The sequence below is a fragment of the Oncorhynchus mykiss genome, chromosome 17, assembly GCF_013265735.2.
Source record: "Oncorhynchus mykiss isolate Arlee chromosome 17, USDA_OmykA_1.1, whole genome shotgun sequence".
NCBI lineage: Eukaryota > Metazoa > Chordata > Actinopteri > Salmoniformes > Salmonidae > Oncorhynchus > Oncorhynchus mykiss.
This window is the reverse complement of record NC_048581.1, coordinates 56,574,273-56,592,368: the sequence shown is the minus strand read 5'-3', so window position 1 is coordinate 56,592,368 and position 18,096 is coordinate 56,574,273. Positions and strand designations below refer to the sequence as shown.

Below are 18,096 nucleotides of genomic sequence, written 5' to 3'. Positions count from 1 at the left end.
CGATAAGCACCAAGGAAAGTCATGGATCATCTCATTTTCTTATACTTTGAAAAATGTCTCTGTAAGTAAGTGCAATTCAATAGTTTATACTTCTTCCATCACTGGAACCAATGTTAAGATTATTTATACTTTTCATCAATAACATAGATCTGAATATTTAGTCGTTACTCGTCATCCGATTTCTATTCACCAGCACATTACATGACAGTACAGGAAGAAGATACATACTGTAACATGCAATACAAGCCTACTTTCTTATGATATCTACTAACGTTGACACACAAAAAAAGTGATTGTGTGCATTGTAATGTGGGATATTGTGGGAGATGTACACTGGATTGAAGAAATGTCAGCGATGGAGGAGGCAACATAATGAGGGGCTTACACTACCACCACACATGGATGTTAGCCTCCCATGGGGGAGCCCCGGGGGCCCTGAGCCCTGCTGGACCCTCTGCCTCTTTCCCTACTCCCTCTCTGCTCTCTTTGTGGCCAGGTGGGGGAGAACAGATGGGAGCCCACTAACGAGCGGCTGATTGGCGGCTGGGCTGTTATGTACTGGATCCAGTCCTCATTAGCACCTAGCCACGAGATGACTAAAAAAAGAAATGTGTGGGGAAGCAGAGGAGTGACATCGTATCAACAAAAACTCTTGGTGCCTAGAATCTATCTGTTCTCTATGATTGTGATGGAAAATATACAGAGTATCTGATAAGCAGCAAGTGATCTTGAATTAGTAGATCCCCTCTGTGTGGTCATGCATGTATAAACAGAATGTCATATTTCAAACTTCATACTTTATTTCAAACACATTACTTTGCAATACAATACTTAATACAGGCTTTTTGTAAATAATGTACTCTGTAGTTGGTATCTCTGAAAGACCACATACATATTGAATTCTTACATTCTGTAGTGTTTACTGATGTACTTTTCTCTGTGGTAATTCTCTGTGGTAATTCAATAATCAGTCAGTCATACATGTATAGTAATATACTTGGTGGTTATGATATCTCCCTTAAATAATGTGATATTTTTCATGCTTTCGTTAGCTGCCGATCTCACTGAAAAGGAAAGTAGTCACTCCATAAAGTGTTTACAACACATATTGCTCATGCGAAACTCATTGCTGTTCAAAAATAATAATGGACACTTGGCACCAGGCACACAGATTGGGTGACAGAATGCTACCACATTCAGGAGCACAGACTAGGTGTGGAGGACAACCAGTACAAACATGCTTTTGGAGGATTATGTCTCTTGGGAATGGATTCTAAACTGAATATCTAGCCTAATATCTAGACACAACCATGCAGAGAGAGATCCATACTATAGATCATGTTGGAAAGGTACAAAAGAAAATAAGAAGAATTATCCTGTGTGGGCTGAAGTAGTGTGTGGAGATTTTGATTGAGAGATTTGCGCAAAAGTCTGAGCACTAAGTCAGCATTCACCCCTAATTTCCCATTTGGTTAGAGCACAGTAACAGAAAACCTATACACTAACACTACAATATATTGCTAGAAAACGACTTAATGACTTCAATTGCATATTTATATTGACTCAGTTTGATGATATATTGCAGCTGTTGACAACATCAAATACTGTATTGCACTGAGGCATTAGGGCTAACAATGCAGGGTGGTGCCCTAAGAGAATCCTTAACTTAAAGATGTCCTCCAGCTATTTTTTTTACATTTACTGTTGAAAAGATACATCCCAAGTATAAATACAGTAAAGTACACACACTAAAGGGTGAAAAAATATGTTTTGAGCAAACTTTGAGGAGTAGGACATTTAAGGAGTTGGTCTGATGGGATTCCGTGATGTCATCGGCCTCCTCCTTGCTTGAGGAACAGTAGAGGAGCAATAGAGAACAAAAGAGGAAAGACCCCCACTTGTGCTGTGTCATGACAGATTTTGACCACTTATTTAGATGCGCCTAATTTTTATTTTATAAATCAGGTGCTAACTGAGGTGAAAAGGAGACTGGAGTACCACTTTAATATTATTTATATATATTTATATATTATATATATATATTTTAGCTTTCATAATAAAGTATCTTGTATTTATTTCTACTCAGTAAGCTGTGTTATTGTAAAGTTGAATGTGCTTTGACGTGAACTGTGTACGGTTGTGTATAGTTGTTATGGACTCAATGATATTAAATGAATTGACAGCCATACACTTGGGCTTCCATACAGGACAGATTCATAAAACAACACTGAAGATTCTCACATAACCAGATACCATTTTCAGGTACAATAACTATCCACAATGACTAACGGTAAATTAGGCATTTTACTGTAAAGTGCATAATAAAGCAAGGAACAATATTTTCAGTTAACAGCATTGCCTGACTTTAACAGCACCTACTGTAACAGGATGACCAAAGAAATTGTTTAACAGAGCAAAAATATGGAAAAATGCCTTTTTGGTGTCATTATAGCAGCCATGCAACACCAAACATTGGGCTGGTGTGTAGGGGTCAAAAGGTCAAAGTTGAAAGGATTCACTTGATTGTCAACAAAATTGACCAATTGCTTTAAAATTGCTTTTTTCATAGGCGTATACTGTAATAGGTTTTCATTACAATTGCTTGGGTATTGGGTGTGTATTTTTATCCAGACTCATCAATAATGATGACATTAATATCTAAGGCCCTGATAACATAACCTTCTAAATTACCTAGTGCCATAGACATCTATGGTGGGTAACCCAGAGCGATATAGGTATCCCTCCGTCTCTCCACAGACATCAATGGCTCTGTGATATCATAGCCTTCTAATTACCCAGTACCAAAGATGTCTATGGCGTCTCCATAGAGACATGGCTCTGTGTGCTAACCTTAATCCATATTCATTCTCTACTCACTGATCCCCCCCCCCCCCCAATCCTTGGCTTCAGTTTTCAGATGTGCTCAGAATGCAGCCGGCCACCCCGGGGAATGTGAGAGTGCATGGGGTTGGGAGCGAGGAGGAGGGAGGCATCCCCCACCTATGTGGATGGCCAGATGGGCCCTCCCAGGATCAGCAAGCCTAAGAGCAGCAGGGGTAGAGGGGATAGAAGCGAGCGCAGGCTGGGGGCCGAGCTGGGGCTGCACAGGTCGAAGAGGCTGCCCTGGAAGCGGATCTTCCTGGAGTCTTCTTTCAGGGTCTCCCAGATGGAGCCCACCTCCTCCTGACACCCGGACAGTGCCGTCAGGGCACACGTGTGGAATGCCTCCCAGTGGCTAGGGGTGAAAGATCCATCAATCAAATGTATTTGATAAAGCCCTTTTACCACCGACACATACATTGCCTCAATCATATTTGACATGAAAACATGCTATTGGTTACAATCTATTGGATTCAAGAATGTTATTGGTTTGATTTATCTGGCACTTTAATCGGCGCACATGCAAGGCTTCAAAGCTCTCCTGCAACACACGGCTGAAGGTGTCTTATTGTTTGTTGTATTATTGTTTTGAATTGCTGTTTTTATACTACTGTCCAGCAACACTGTAAATTATTGCATTTTGCAAATCAACCCTCCTTTAGCCACAGAAATTAGATTATAAAAAGAGCTGACGCTGCAAGGGGACATTTTTCACCCAGGAAAGGCAAGGCCTGTGTAAGCTTTAGGCAGTAATATACTGTACTATAGTAATGGAATGCACACATTAACAATGTAAAAAAAAAAACAAGATGGCCTCAGAATTTCATTACTGCTGCAGCAAAGTCATAAATTATTCAGTACAGTGGCTGTGTTTCAGCACCATTCATTTCTGCTATCTCCCTCGGAGGTTACAGCATCTTTTTCTTCTCTCCACTGTTCTTCCGCAAGGTACACACCTCGCTGGATTTCAATACAAGATCTGATATACACAAGCAGAAGGAGAATGCTTGGTAAAATACAGACGCTGTTCTACATTCGTTCTATCTGCCTATGGTCGTAAGAGTAATCAGGTTCCATGAGATCCTGGTGCACTGCAAATGCAGACGTACAGTAAGTGCAGATGGATAGAGGATGCTGTACATTGCACACACACATACACACACACAGGGACGGATTGGCCATCTGGCAATTCTGGCACAAGCCAGATGGGCTGGACCGTTTTTTAGTTGGGTGGGCTAGTTGAAATTGACACACTCAAAAATATATTTTTTTACATAAAAATAAAACCATTAAAAGGTGACATGGCCGGTAGCTCATGGGCCTGTTCTCTGTTATAGTAATCGCTAGTGAGCCTTTGGCAGATCAGTGGGAAACAACCAGCCTCCCTACCAAGATAGGCCAGCCTGTTTTTCTGATAAGCTGAGCTGAGATCAAACAATCCCACATTCAAAGTCAAAAATGGCATGAGCAAAGAGACCTGCTCGACTCTGTCATCAGTTCGACATCCAAGATCATGGATCGTAAAAAATGAAGAGGGTGCCTACAAACATAGAAAGAGCACATTCTACGTTGTCACCTCACTCAAACATTCTTTTTTTTGCGCAGCTAAAACCATGATTTGTTCAAACAGTAAAGTGCATTATCAACATGATTCCTGTAATGAAAGTGTCTGCCCTGCCCCTGTGCCTGTGTCCTCGCTGGGGCCTGCTGCTTTGATGAGCGAGCCACTCTCCTCGCCCTCTAGGCGTTCTGATGGTATAACATTTTAAATGCAATTGCGGGGAAAACACAGCTTTGGAAGCTTTGTCCCCTTGTCCCTGTCGAAGAGATGAGGGTCTCAGCTTTCTGTCCGTATACTTTTTATTTCTCATCTCTCAATATTCAGCTCAATAGCAACTATTTTACAACCAATATATTTGATATGGCTTTGTGATATGGAGCTGCGTGTGTGCAAAATCTGCACTGGCCATTGCGAGGGCATAGGCCTATTAAAAAATGATAATAGTAAGGTCTCATAGCCCACAACTAGTAGCTATGAGACATGTAGCTTACACATTTGTTTTAGGACTTTACATGTATTGTTAGATAAATACACAGTGACCAGTTTATTAGGTTGTACCCCCCTTTGCCTCCAGAACAGCCTGAATTCTTCAGGGCATGGATTCTATAAGGTGTGGCGTTCAAACGTTGCTCTATTGGTATCAAGTGACCTAACGTGTGCCAGGAAAACATTCCCCACACCATTACACCACCGACACCAGACTGTACTGTTGACCCCAGGCAGGTGTCAAGCCACGGCCACATGACTCACTGTCTGTAGGAGCAAACTGTTTTTGTGTACGGGATCGTGTACCTAATAAACTGGCCACTGAGTATACATGGCTACTAGCAGTAAGTATTATATTAAGTTAGCGATCTAGTTAATGTGTTTTGAGTTTTTACTTCCTTTGGTGTTGAACCCCAAATTAATTAGCCTATGATAGTGCACCTAAAGATGAATGTAATTAAATCTCTATTGAAAAAAATTTGAAATTCTGGAGTGCTATTCTGACAGTAAAATATAGCAACGAGCCTGTAGTCTAATTGTCACTGGATTAGGATGCACATAAAAATATATTGAATCATGCATTCCTGCTTGGACATGTTAGATGGAAAAACGTATTTCTTGAATTCTTGAGTTGGCAGGGTGATATGGGCTAGTGTGGATAAAATGTCAGGGCCGAATTGTCCCAGTCCCTGTCCCAGTCCGCCCCTGCACACACACACACCCCTCTCACCTGCACACAGCTTCCACTCCCATCTCGCTGGTCACATTCTCTTGGTAGTTATCCATGCTCTCCCCCAACTCCAGAACACAGTCAGAGAAGTCCCTGTAAATATTCTCACACTTCACATCTGCCGCTGAGACTCTTGCCACAGTCAGGGACGCTGCAAAACACAGAAAGAAAAAATACATCCAAATGCATTAAGGAAAGAATTCCCCTTTGTTCTCATAAGTTTCGTTGTACATTTCAGGCATTGCACTTACAGAGGCCAAATGTAATTGTTTTATGTCATGATAGAATAACAATAGGCTCTTGTATCACCTTTATCTAGATATTTATCTACCTCCCTATTTGAAGCAAAGGGTGTCTTCTGAAACAAATGGGAGGATGCCAAAAGTAGGTCACCCTCCTTCTATGTTGTTCTTGGAGTTAAAATGGAGGAAACAGAGGATTATCAGCCCTCAGCATCCCTCCCAGGACTTTAGGAGATTTGGCAGGATACATTTTTCTTCCAGTCATTCCAAATTGCCTCTCATTGTAGTTTTAATGACGAGTGTTGCATGGGAGATATTTGGCCTGCTTGGACAGTGTGATTTAGATACAATCAGCATAGGCCACCTGTGAGAATGATTGTCATAATTCTCTCTCATCTCCCTCTTCTCTCACACTCACTTATTGATTGCTTAGGGTCAGGGATAAGGTATCAAAGGTCACTGTAATAGCCACTGTCTGGGACATCAGCTTGAAATGATCGCTTTAAAAGCATAGAAAACATTGAAATTAATCAGGGATTGGGTTATATTGAGATGCTGAAGAAAGACCAACTGCTCCTAGATTTTGTTGGTTTGCCTGGATCATTTTCAAGAAATCTATTCAATTCCCAAGTCCCACTGCACTGTAGGCTGTCTCACATTCAATCCATTGCCCCCTGCCAAAAAGCAACGCCTTGCTAGATGTAAGATGTAACAAATATTACTATTTGTTCAATATGAATATTGTTATAGTACACCAATATGATTCAGCTTGCACAGGTTCCAAAAGTTTAAAAACAGGAATAATTGTTTAATTTAACAGAATGGATATGGACATATGTGCAGATATTGCATAAAGACTTATGTTCTGAGTGAATGCATGGGATTCATTTATTAAACAAGAATGCCAGATGTAGGGTAAGTGACACTACAATACTTTCAAATATTTGTTGTCATTTGCTTTCAATTATTTGTGCATTAATACATGCTTTATACATCAACACAACTCTGCAAGTCTATTTTTGGCCAAAGATCTTTAAAGCGCTCCAAAATCTATCCTACAACACACACCTGAGGGATGATGAGTTATTGATAACCTCTTCAAATATGAAAAGGGCTCGTCACTGTCAAATAATTCAACTCTATTCTCACCCTGTATGCAACATCTAAATTTAGACTACACCCTTAATTAATAAAATATTACATATTTCATCCAAGATATTATAAAACGTGCAATACGAAAAAGTATTGTTCTACCAATAAATCTAAAATGATACTTTATCCAGCCTTACCTAATGCAATAAATGCACAAAATCTTGAAATCTTCACCGACGTAAATCCCATATCCCATATCAAACCCAGCGGAGGGTGCCTTGCGCCATCTGTGGGATCCAACAGAATCGCTCATAAATTGAGATGAAATCAAAGCGAAGTAAAATGAATCAATCAAAATAAATGACTTGTTGCGGCATATACGTGTTAACAGGAGGCGATTAACATTTGCCGAATCAGTTACAGTTTATTCTCGATCAAAACGAATGGAACAACCGTGACGTTACCTGCTCCTTTCGTGCGTGCTGCCTCTCCGTGCGCTTCTCTCACTCACCTCATTGACGCTCCGCGCCAGAGATACGTTTAGTGCCATCCCATGTTTCTCATTTGCTGACAGTAAACAGACAAATAGCCCATTGGTACATATTTGGTCTCCTCAGTCGGTTCCCTGTTTATCTGACACCAGTCATCTTTTTCTTCGGAGAACAATACTGAGCAAAATCAAAAGACCAATTAATGTGCTTATTTCAGAACATCGTGTCACAACATACATTGTGGCATGAAAGAACATCACTTCAACTTTAAGAAAAGAAAAAAGGCAAATACTTCAAGAAAGTGAACACATTTCTTATCCAGATTTTTTGACCAATTATTTTTTTTAGAAACATTTTTGAGCATTTCACCAATGTACTGTAGGTACATTTATGGTGGTATATGGTCTGGGATAAAATGTAACCTGACACTGACAACAAGTCATGTTTGAAATACAGTTGCATCATTCATATTTAACAATGTAACTTGGTAGCGGGTGGACTTTACTTTCTAAATTCTCTTCAATGAGCATTTCACAGCAGCTTTATGATATTTCAAAGTATGACATGATCAAGGAAAACCTTCCCTTGGAAGAACTTTGAGGTCACCATCTCAATTCCTGACTGTGTAGACGAACTGAGGGAGTCGTGAGGCACAGAATGAAATAGAACAAAACCCTTAATATCGTAATAATTCAGAAATTAAAGCATTCATTACAAAAAGTACAAAAAAAAGCCCAAGATGATTGAAATACTTGGTGTAGCACTACTGGTTTCTTTGGCAGGTATAACACTCCACGTCTCACCCATCTTTCATGGATCTGGCATGGTGATCCATTTACTCAGTCTTTAGTCTTATATCAGTCTCAAAATGTCCAGCTGGAGTGGTGTCTGAATGGGACACATTCATGACACCACTATCTTCAGTCCAAGAACGTTTGGTGTAGGCCTATGTATCGGGGGCATATCGGAAAAGCTCTTGAGTAACTAACTAGGTCCACCCAGAGGTTGATGTTGGTTGGGTTGTTGGAGCTTGTGATGGCATGGGCCTTGAACATGGGCCTGGTGGACATTGATATGAAGATGGCCGCATCATGGAATGATTTATTGATCTACTCCAGCCGCTCTCTTGGTGCGTTTCCTCAGGGAGGCTTTAGGGGATGCCGATGCCTTGCCTGTAAAAGAGAGACAAAGAGAGAAACAGAGAGAGATAGAGGATGGTCAATGTAGAAATTTGAGTTGATATTCATCCCTGCACAGACAAGATGAAAAAATAGGATGCCTTTTCAACCAAAGAACGCTTCCAAAAAAGTGGTTGCATAAGCAGAGTATGAATTTGTCTCCCTGCACTCAGGAGGAAAAGCTATGGCAGAGTATCCAAGCTCATGACAAAGCTTAACTTACTCATGATGTTGAGGGTCTGGCGAATCCAGCTGATGTCCACATCGTTCATCCCACCGGTGCCCGTCTCCACCTTCACTGGGAGCCTCTTCCTCTGCACAACATAGGTCATCACTTAATTTACCCAGGTGCTATTTCTTTATGTAACATTCACCACCCCATGTAAAGAGCTGGAGATATTTTAGAATATCACAATTTAGATGAAAATGTTGAGAAGACTCGTACCGTCCTAGACTCCAGCACCTGGTACATGCCAAAGATCGCCAAGACAACTAATCCAGTCAGGAAGATGTACATGAACATTCTGGAGGAGAAACAAAGCAAAATGTGTAATATTGACAAAATAATAACATCGACAATATAACATGTATTACCATATTTAAACAAATGTACCTGACATAAATTAATTTAACCAAATACGAGTATAAAAATATAATTGATGTATGCAAAGAAATGGTTACGTCTCTCCATCCAGTCCCTCCTCCAGTTCAACGATAGTGACGGTCTGGTTGTAAATGGCCATCTGGAAACCGTTGCCCTGCGTAACAGTCAAAACCCAAGATCAGCGCCTCAGCCCATACATTCCAAGGGATTTCTGTACATCTAGTCAAGAACCCTGGGCTGGGTATCTTGAAGATGCAAGACACTCTAATAATAAAGTATAAATCAATCAACCAATCAATCTAGTCTCACCTCACTGTCCTGGTAGTTGAGTAGGATGACCAGGCCGAAGGGACGACCAGCCATGGACTGAGCAGGTATGAAGGAGTACTCAAAGGAGGCCTGCTGCTGGGGCTGGACCACAGTGCTCAGGGGCAAGGCTGTGAACTAGATACCAAAAACATCTACTTTTCTGATCAACAATAGCAGAAAGTTCCCAAAACTGCATTACAGGGTATTCCATGTACACTGAGTATACAAAACATTAACATTACCCTCTATTTCCATGACAGACTGAACAGGTGAATCGAGGGGATGTCACTTCTTAAATCCACATCAATAAATATAGATGAAGGGGAGGAGACAGGTTAAATAAGATTTTTTAAGCCTTGAGACAATTGATACATGGATTGTGTATGTGGTATGGTAGTAGGTGCGAGGCACACCAGTTTGTGTCAAGAACTGCAATGCTGTTGGGTTTTTCACACTCAACAGTTTCCGGTGTGTATCAAGCATGCTCCACCACCCAAAGAACATCCAGGCAACTTGACACAACTGTGGGTATCATTGGAGTTAACATGAGCCAGCATCCCTGCGGAATGCTTTCGACATATTGGAGAGTCTATGCCCCGACGAATTGAGGTTGTTCTGAGGGGGGAGGGGTTCCAACTCAAGGTGTTTATTTTCTATATTTGTTAACATATGGAATTTTTTAAGATGGTCACACCAAGGATCATTTAGTTATTTGATTTTTAATTCTAAGACCCCTTCAGGTAACAAAAAAAATCTACAAAAATGATTGGATGAAACATCGAATTTGGCATACTGCCATTAGCCAATAGAAACACAATGAATAACAGATTCACTATTATGGAACAACAGATAGTAAAAAAACATCTAAAGGAAGTTTGTTCTGCTGCGTCTGTCCTACATCTGAGCGATAAGGAAAATCAGGAAACAATTCATGTACAGTATTTATCCCCTTATGTTAGGCAGTAAACCATCTCCATACTGTAGTTCCATTCATTTTTTAAACTGGTACCAGGGACCTTCAGACAAGTCTTATAAGGCTTGTGGGCGTCCTAGAGCAAAACGGAAAACACCACTGTGTTTGTGAGAGTCTCATCACCATAAAGGGCTCATAATACTTTGTAGGCCAAACTGTTCTGAGAAGACCGATTTTCGGTCTAACATGGTCTAACAAACACAGCTCTAGCTCTGCCACCCTTCACCGCAGATTCGGAAGGGCGATATCGGCGGATGTGGTGAATTGAGACGCAGCCCATGTAAAGAAAAAAACAGATATCTCTAGCTTAAACAGACGGATTTGAAGGGGATTTTTTTAATGTTAATTCGATTTCAGCTGGGGCACAGAAATTGTAGGCTAAGGGTTAACATGACCTTTATGAATTATGAAGCATTTTGTGCTTTTTTTAATTACATAAATGCTTCAAAATTCAGAAAAAGCGACATTAGCTGATGAAGATTATTTCATAGAACAAAACGTATAAGATCTCTTAAGCCTGTGTTTACAACAGACCTTATTTTTGGTGTTTAGCCAAAAACCCTACAAATTTAAATTTTACCATAGGCCTGTGTTTACAACAGACCTTATTTTTGGTGTTTAGCCAAAAACCCTACAAATTTAAATTTGACCATAGGCTTTGTCCAACGAATCATGGCGGAGTTAGTAAAAAAGACAACATTACTATTGCTCTCTATTATGGGTAACATATGTTATTGGGTTTGTAAAGGCTTTATAAGAAGTTTATATTCTAGTAATTGTTAGATAATAAATTGGAAGTAAACAGACTACAAATCCCATTATAATGTATAATGTGTTAGATAATGATGTGTGTTTTCAAGGGGACTTTCTATTTCTCAGATGAGGCATGCAAGCATCATGTGTCCCAGAACCCAGACTCACATTCTGGATGTAGAACTGGAAGTCCTGAGGGTAACGGAAGGAGGCCTCCAGGGAATGGACAGTGAAATCCTGGCTTCCCTTATTGGTGAAACCCACCAGGAACTTCGCAATCTCATTGGCTGGGAACTCTGGATGGAGGGCACAATGATATACAAATGAAACTGTTGATGTGAATAATTCCATTCCATGCTGTCTTGCATATTTCCCTTTAACTTACACAGAATGACTGAGTAAAACGATATGAGTATCCATAAAGGAAGAGAAGACTTACCTTCCCCAGTCACAAAGACTGGTGGTGTCAGCATCAGGGTGAGAGGTTACATCTCCAACTGCAGCATCTTCATCTAAGTCATCTTCTGATTCCTGAGAGATTTCAAAATGCAATGGAAAGAAACTAGATTAAATGCACTGATTTGAGAAAATAGTACTTACATTCATTTGGTAGGGACAATAAAAGCCGCTTTCATCCTAGTTCGAACAACGTCACATACTGAGCCTGGGACCTGATCTTCCTCCACCAGCAACTCATCCTCCTCTTCCTCATCGACTGTTGCATGTGGGGCGATGTCTTCCGCAGACTCTTCTGCAGATACCTGGCCTGTCCCAACACAGAGAATAATCCATTAGTGATGAATCCATTTTAACACATACATGTTAAATAAATTGTTATAAAAGCAGCCTCTGTCTGAGAACGAAGCCGCTTAACCTGTGTGCCTGAAGGTACTATAATAGTTGATGACAGTTGTGATGAAAAACTCTGGTAGCACTTGCACCAAAAACAAACATTGGATCAAATGAATGTAAAATAGTGACAGCAGTAAATTGATACAAATGGTCATGAGAAGAGCTTTATTCGTTCATTGTGTAATACTATGATGGTGTATTACAATACTCTGTTCACAATGAATGTGTAGGCTAAAGGCTAAATCTGGGTCATGTTATGATTGATGATTGGTAATTATTCGAAAATGCTGTATAAAACTTTGGATAGCAAATTGTAAAGTCGGTCATCAGTCAGCAGTAGGCCCTTTAATGAATTACCACAAAACTACATCTATGGTAATTATGCATTTGCATAAGCATGCGGGGTATCAATAAGCCTATATGAGAGAGATTCCCAAAGTTTTATGTTCCTCCAATAATTTGTGTTAAATGCATTTGTTTACTTAATTTATCAGACAAGGATATTGAGCATGAAGCTTTCTGACAAAGCAGTATTTTTTTTTTTATATCACTGAATGAAAAACTGCATTATGCCACGTCAATGTTAACTTTGCTAAGTTTTCAATATTGCAATGAACTCTCTCTGGACTGCTAGTGAAGAATGCAAATTCGAAATAGTAATTTACTCACCGAACGACATCTGGCCACATGGGAAAGTCACGAGGAAAAGTACAAGTATTTTTGATCCGAAATTAAACATTTTGCTGCCGTCAAGTTTGTTGCTTGCTACACATCAGCAGTCAGAGAAAGGTTAGCGAAGGGGTGGGATAAGAGAGTTGAGACGCACCATACTATGCACATATTGGTGATGTCACCATTTTTTGGGGGGAAATTGATTGAATCAACCTTATTTTACTAGGCTAATGGCAAGGCCCACACATTTGTGAGACACCCTAACCCTTCCCATTTATGAAATAGATGGTTGTGTAAAAATATTTGACTGCAAAAGTGGTTAGATTGAGAGATATTGTGACACACCCCATAAACCACTGCAGGGTAGTGTGATGGGCCCCCGATTTTTCTGAGCAAAAAAAAAAAAATGTTGGTATAGTTTTCGTTGTTGGACATAAAAGCCTGTAAAAACACCGGGAAATCAGCTGCAAGTTATTTTAATGTAAGAAATCTGTTCTCAAGTATTCCCATGCACAATAGAGAGACACGTGATCGTATACAAATGTAAGCAAGGTTTGAAAGGATTATGTTTTAGTCAAACATTATAACTGTTCGGGCTTCTTGCGGTCAATTTGCGGTCTGCAAATTATTTGTAATTATGTTCCGGCCCCCAGACCATCCGCTCAAGAACAAATCAACCCCCGGCTGAATCTAGTTGATGATCCCTGCCCTAAACTCAAAAAGTGCAGAATAATGCCTGGCTGAAGGGATGCTGGATCGCATACACTCATGTTACCCAATATTGCAATTTTTAAAAAGAAAACTAGTCAATTGTCTTTCCTACACACACAAACATCATTAGGATGTCTTAATGCATCTTGGAAATATAGAGCTGTAAATACGAAATACGAAATACAACAGGCAGAAATGTAAACTTGAATATTTCTGATGATTGTAAGCTTTACTTTTTGGTAACTGACTAATAGACAACTTTTCAAGTCAAATTTGCTCTCATTCAGTGCTGTATGGTCCTGCCTAATGAAAATACATACAGTTACATGTTTTTTAAAATGTTGTGGCTATTGTCACGGGCTCTAAGGAAAACAAGTGGGCTCAGACATTGGAATTAGGTTCCTTGAAGGATTGTGTTTGAATAGCTGAAGCCAAATAGTGTTTAATGTGTGTTCATGTTTAAAATGTCATTCACAGATTTACAGCATATCAACAGTGGACAATTCTGCAAAATATATCAACAAGCCTTTCACGACGCAAGCACACAGAAGCGTAACCAAGTTACAGGAAAGCAAACTGTAATACAACAGTCATCTACTCTAGAAGCGTATATGTACAACTCTGAATGTTTCCTTATTTTACCCAATGAAACTAAGTGTGCAAGATTGATTAAAAGTGTTTGAGGTGACCAGAACATGAGAGTATCCTAACAGGGTGAGGAGACAAAGTAGCCAGTGGTGGTTGTAGTTCTGGCAGGGCCTGACGAGCTTGCACAGCTAACTGGTCATTTTGGGCAAGCTGCAGCGACAAGGCCAGTATCCTTCCTGTTTGACAGTTTCCAATTCTAAAACAGTTGGGTGCAGGCACTCAACAGATGCAGCTTGCATGTCAACGAGGCCCATTGACTAAGTGGAATGTTATCCCAGCCTGAAGGATGCAGGGGATACTCCAGTAGTGGAATGTTATCCCAGCCTGAAGGATGCAGGGGATACTCCAGTAGTGGAATGTTATCCCAGCCTGAAGGATGCAGGGGATACTCCAGTAGTAGAATGTTATCCCAGCCTGAAGGATGCAGGGGATACTCCAGTAGTGGAATGTTATCCCAGCCTGAAGGATGCAGGGGATACTCCAGTAGTGGAATGTTATCCCAGCCTGAAGGAAGCAGGGGATACTCCAGTAGTGGAATGTTATCCCAGCCTGAAGGATGCAGGGGATACTCCAGTAGTGGAATGTTATCCCAGCCTGAAGGATGCAGGGGATACTCCAGTAGTGGAATGTTATCCTAGCCTGAAGGATGCAGGGGATACTCCAGTAGTGGAATGTTATCCCAGCCTGAAGGATGCAGGGGATACTCCAGTAGTGGAATGTTATCCCAGCCTGAAGGATGCAGGGGATACTCCAGTAGTGGAATGTTATCCCAGCCTGAAGGATGCAGGGGATACTCCAGTAGTGGAATGTTATCCCAGCCTGAAGGATGCAGGGGATACTCCAGTAGTGGAATGTTATCCCAGCCTGAAGGATGCAGGGGATACTCCAGTAGTGGAATGTTATCCCAGCCTGAAGGATGCAGGGGATACTCCAGTAGTGGAATGTTATCCCAGCCTGAAGGATGCAGGGGATACTCCAGTAGTGGAATGGTTGGTTGTCTTGTTGTGAAGGAGAGTCTGTGAAAGGGCTGTCACCAACAGACCTGCCATTAGATCTTTTTAATACCGAATTGAGTTTTTTTTATATTAAATGTGGCAAAAAGTCCTGCAGGTCACGTCCTACTTATTCCTTCATATTCCTTTGGAAGCTGGGTAGAATGATCATTTGGTCGATATTAACTGTGGGTGGTTGACTGTTATTATGGTCTGGGGCAGGCCCAGCAGGACATAAGGAGAGTGACAACTGCATATCTCCACACACATATACAGTGTCTTCAGAAAGTATTCACACCTTTACTTATTCCACATTTTAGTGTTAGATTTGTTTTCTCACCCATGTTTTTTGACATTTTTGCAAATGTATTTGAAAATGAAATGCAGAAATATCTAATTTACATAAATATTCACACCTCTGAGTCAATACATATTAGAATCCCCTTTGGCAGCGATTACAGCTGTGAGTCTTTCTGTGTAAGTGTCACGATCGTCATATGGAATGGACCAAGGTGCAGCGTGGCGAGCATGCATTTTCTTTTATTTATAAATGTCGCCAACAAAACAATGATATAACAAAAACGACCGTGAAGCTCCGTAAGGCCATACATGCACAAATGAAGAACTACCCACAACTACCAAAAGGAAAAAAAGGCTGCCAAAGTATGATTCCCAATCAGAGACAACGATAGACAGCTGCCCCTGATCGAGAACCATACCCGGCCAAAACATAGAAACAAACAACATAGAATGCCCACCCCAAATCACACCCTGACCTAACCAAATAGCGAAATAAAACGTCTCTCTAAGGTCAGGGCGTGACAGTAAGTCTCTAAGAGCTTTGTACACTTGGATTGTACAATAGTTCCACATTATTCTTTAAAAAATAGTTAAGCTCTGTGGAGTTGGTTGTTGATCATTGCTAGGCTGCTATTTTCAAGTCTTGCCATAGATTTTCAATCCCATCTAAGTCAAAACTGTAAATAGGCCACTGAGGAATATTCAATGTTTTCTTGGTAAGCAACTCCAGTGCATATTTGGCCTTGTGTTTTAGGTTATTGTCCTGCTAAAAGATGAATTCATCTCCCAGTGTCTGGTGGAAAGCAGTCTGAATCAGGTTTTCCTCTAGGATTTTGCATGTGCTTAGCTCCATTCCGTATGAGAGCCCGGTGACAGAGCAGGGGAGGGTGTTGCGGGCATATTCAACCCACACGAGTTGCTGGCTCCAGGTGGTGGGGTTGGCGGAGACAAGGCAGCGAAGAGTCGTCTCCAGGTCTTGATTGGTCTTGACTGGCCGTTGGACTAATGGTGGAACCCGGAGGACAGGCTGGCTGATGATCCAATGAGTGTGCAGAACACCTTCCAGAACCGGGACGAGAACTGAGTTTTCCAGTCAGAGACCATGTCCACTGGGAGTCCATGGATCTGGAAGACGTGCTGCACCATGAGCTGGGCCATCTTTTTGGCAGAGGTTAGCTTGGGGAGAGGAAGGAAATGGGCGGTTTTGGAAAACCGGTCCACCACTGTCAGGATGGCGGTGTTGGGAGGAGACCCGTGACGAAGTCCAGGGATATGTGAGACCCGGGACGGTGAGGGACAGGCAGTGGTTGAAGGAGACCAGCCAGAGCTTGCCGAGTAGTCCCGGGGTTCGGCTGGGAACGCTGCGCCTCACGGACCTGCTTCCCTATTCCCCAGCTGAGTGCTATCGTCAGGCACGAGGTAGGAAGGATGGTCTCTATAGCGATGTGACATCGCATCCAACTTGATATTTTTGGATCCCGGTCGGTAGGAGAGAGAGAAGTTAAACCGGGTGAAAAGCAGGGTCCGCCTAGCTTCCCTGGAATTGAGACGCTTGGCGGTGCAGAGATATTCCAGGTTCTTGTGATTCGTCCACACAATGAACGGATGTTCCACCCCCTCCAACCAGTGTCTCCACTCCTCCAACGCCAACTTCACCGCGAGAAGCTCACAATTCCCCTTGGGGATTTTGGCAATGAAACCCTTTATCTACTTCCTCAGAGTCAGATGAAGTCATGGGTACCATTTGTATGTCCACTCCTCAGTAAAAGGCACATGACAGCCCGCTTGGAGTTTGCCAAAAGGAAATACCCTACTCAACAAATTGGATGCAGTCTATCACAGTGCCATCCGTTTTGTCACCAAAGCCCCATATACTACTCACCACTGTAACCTGTACGGTCTCGTTGGCTGGCCCTCGCTTCATACTCGTCGCCAAACCCACTGGCTCCAGGTCATGAACAAGTCTCTTCTTGGTAAAGCCCCGCCTTATCTCAGCTCACTGGTCACCATAGCAGCACCCACCCGTAGCACGTGCTCCAGCAGGTATATCTCACTGGTCACCCCCAAAGCCAATTCTTACTTTTGCCGCCTTTCTTTCCAGTTCTCTGCTGCCAATGACTGGAACGAACTGCAAAAATCACTGAAGCTGGAGGCTCATATCTCCCTCACTAGCTTTAAGCATCAGCTGTCAGTGCAGCTCATAAATCACTATACCTGTACATAGCCCATCTGTAAGTAGCCCATCCAACTACCAAATCCCCATACTGTATTTATTTATAATCTTGCTCCTTTGCACCCTAGTATCGCTACTTGCACATTAATCTTCTGCACATCTACCATTCCAGTGTTTAATTGCTATATTGTAATTACTTTGCCACCATGGCCTATTTATTGCCTCACCTACCTTATCCCACCTCATTTGCACATACTGTATATATACTTTTTCTACTGTATTATTGACTGTATGTTTGTTTATTCCATGCGTAACTCTGTGTTGTTGTATGTGTCGAACTGCTTTGCTTTATCTTGGCCAGGTCACAGTTGCAAATGAGAACTTGTTCTCAACTAGCCTACCTGGTTAAATAAAGGTGAAATAAAAAATTGATTTAAAAAAGGATCGAG

The 18,096-nt window shown here is 41.5% G+C and overlaps 1 protein-coding gene and 1 pseudogene across 2 annotated transcripts; both read right to left on the bottom strand.

Annotated features, from left to right (window-relative positions):
- Positions 1-777: 777 nt before the first annotated feature.
- Positions 778-7,510, bottom strand: LOC110494159 (neuritin). 2 transcript variants are annotated; one of them, XM_021568951.2, is made up of 4 exons: positions 7,456-7,510; positions 7,189-7,278; positions 5,658-5,808; positions 778-3,235 (listed from the first exon to the last, which is right to left on the bottom strand). In XM_021568951.2, exons 2-4 carry the CDS (start codon positions 7,238-7,240, stop codon positions 3,001-3,003), a joined length of 438 nt encoding a protein of 145 aa, XP_021424626.2. In that variant the 5' UTR covers positions 7,241-7,278; positions 7,456-7,510; the 3' UTR covers positions 778-3,000. The 2 variants fall into 2 exon arrangements, with proteins under 2 accessions (XP_021424626.2, XP_036806141.1); XM_036950246.1 differs by having other exon boundaries at positions 7,189-7,505.
- Positions 7,511-8,280: 770 nt separating this feature from the next.
- On the bottom strand, positions 8,281-16,632 carry LOC110494160 (annotated as a pseudogene).
- Between the last annotated feature and the right edge of the window lie 1,464 nt (positions 16,633-18,096).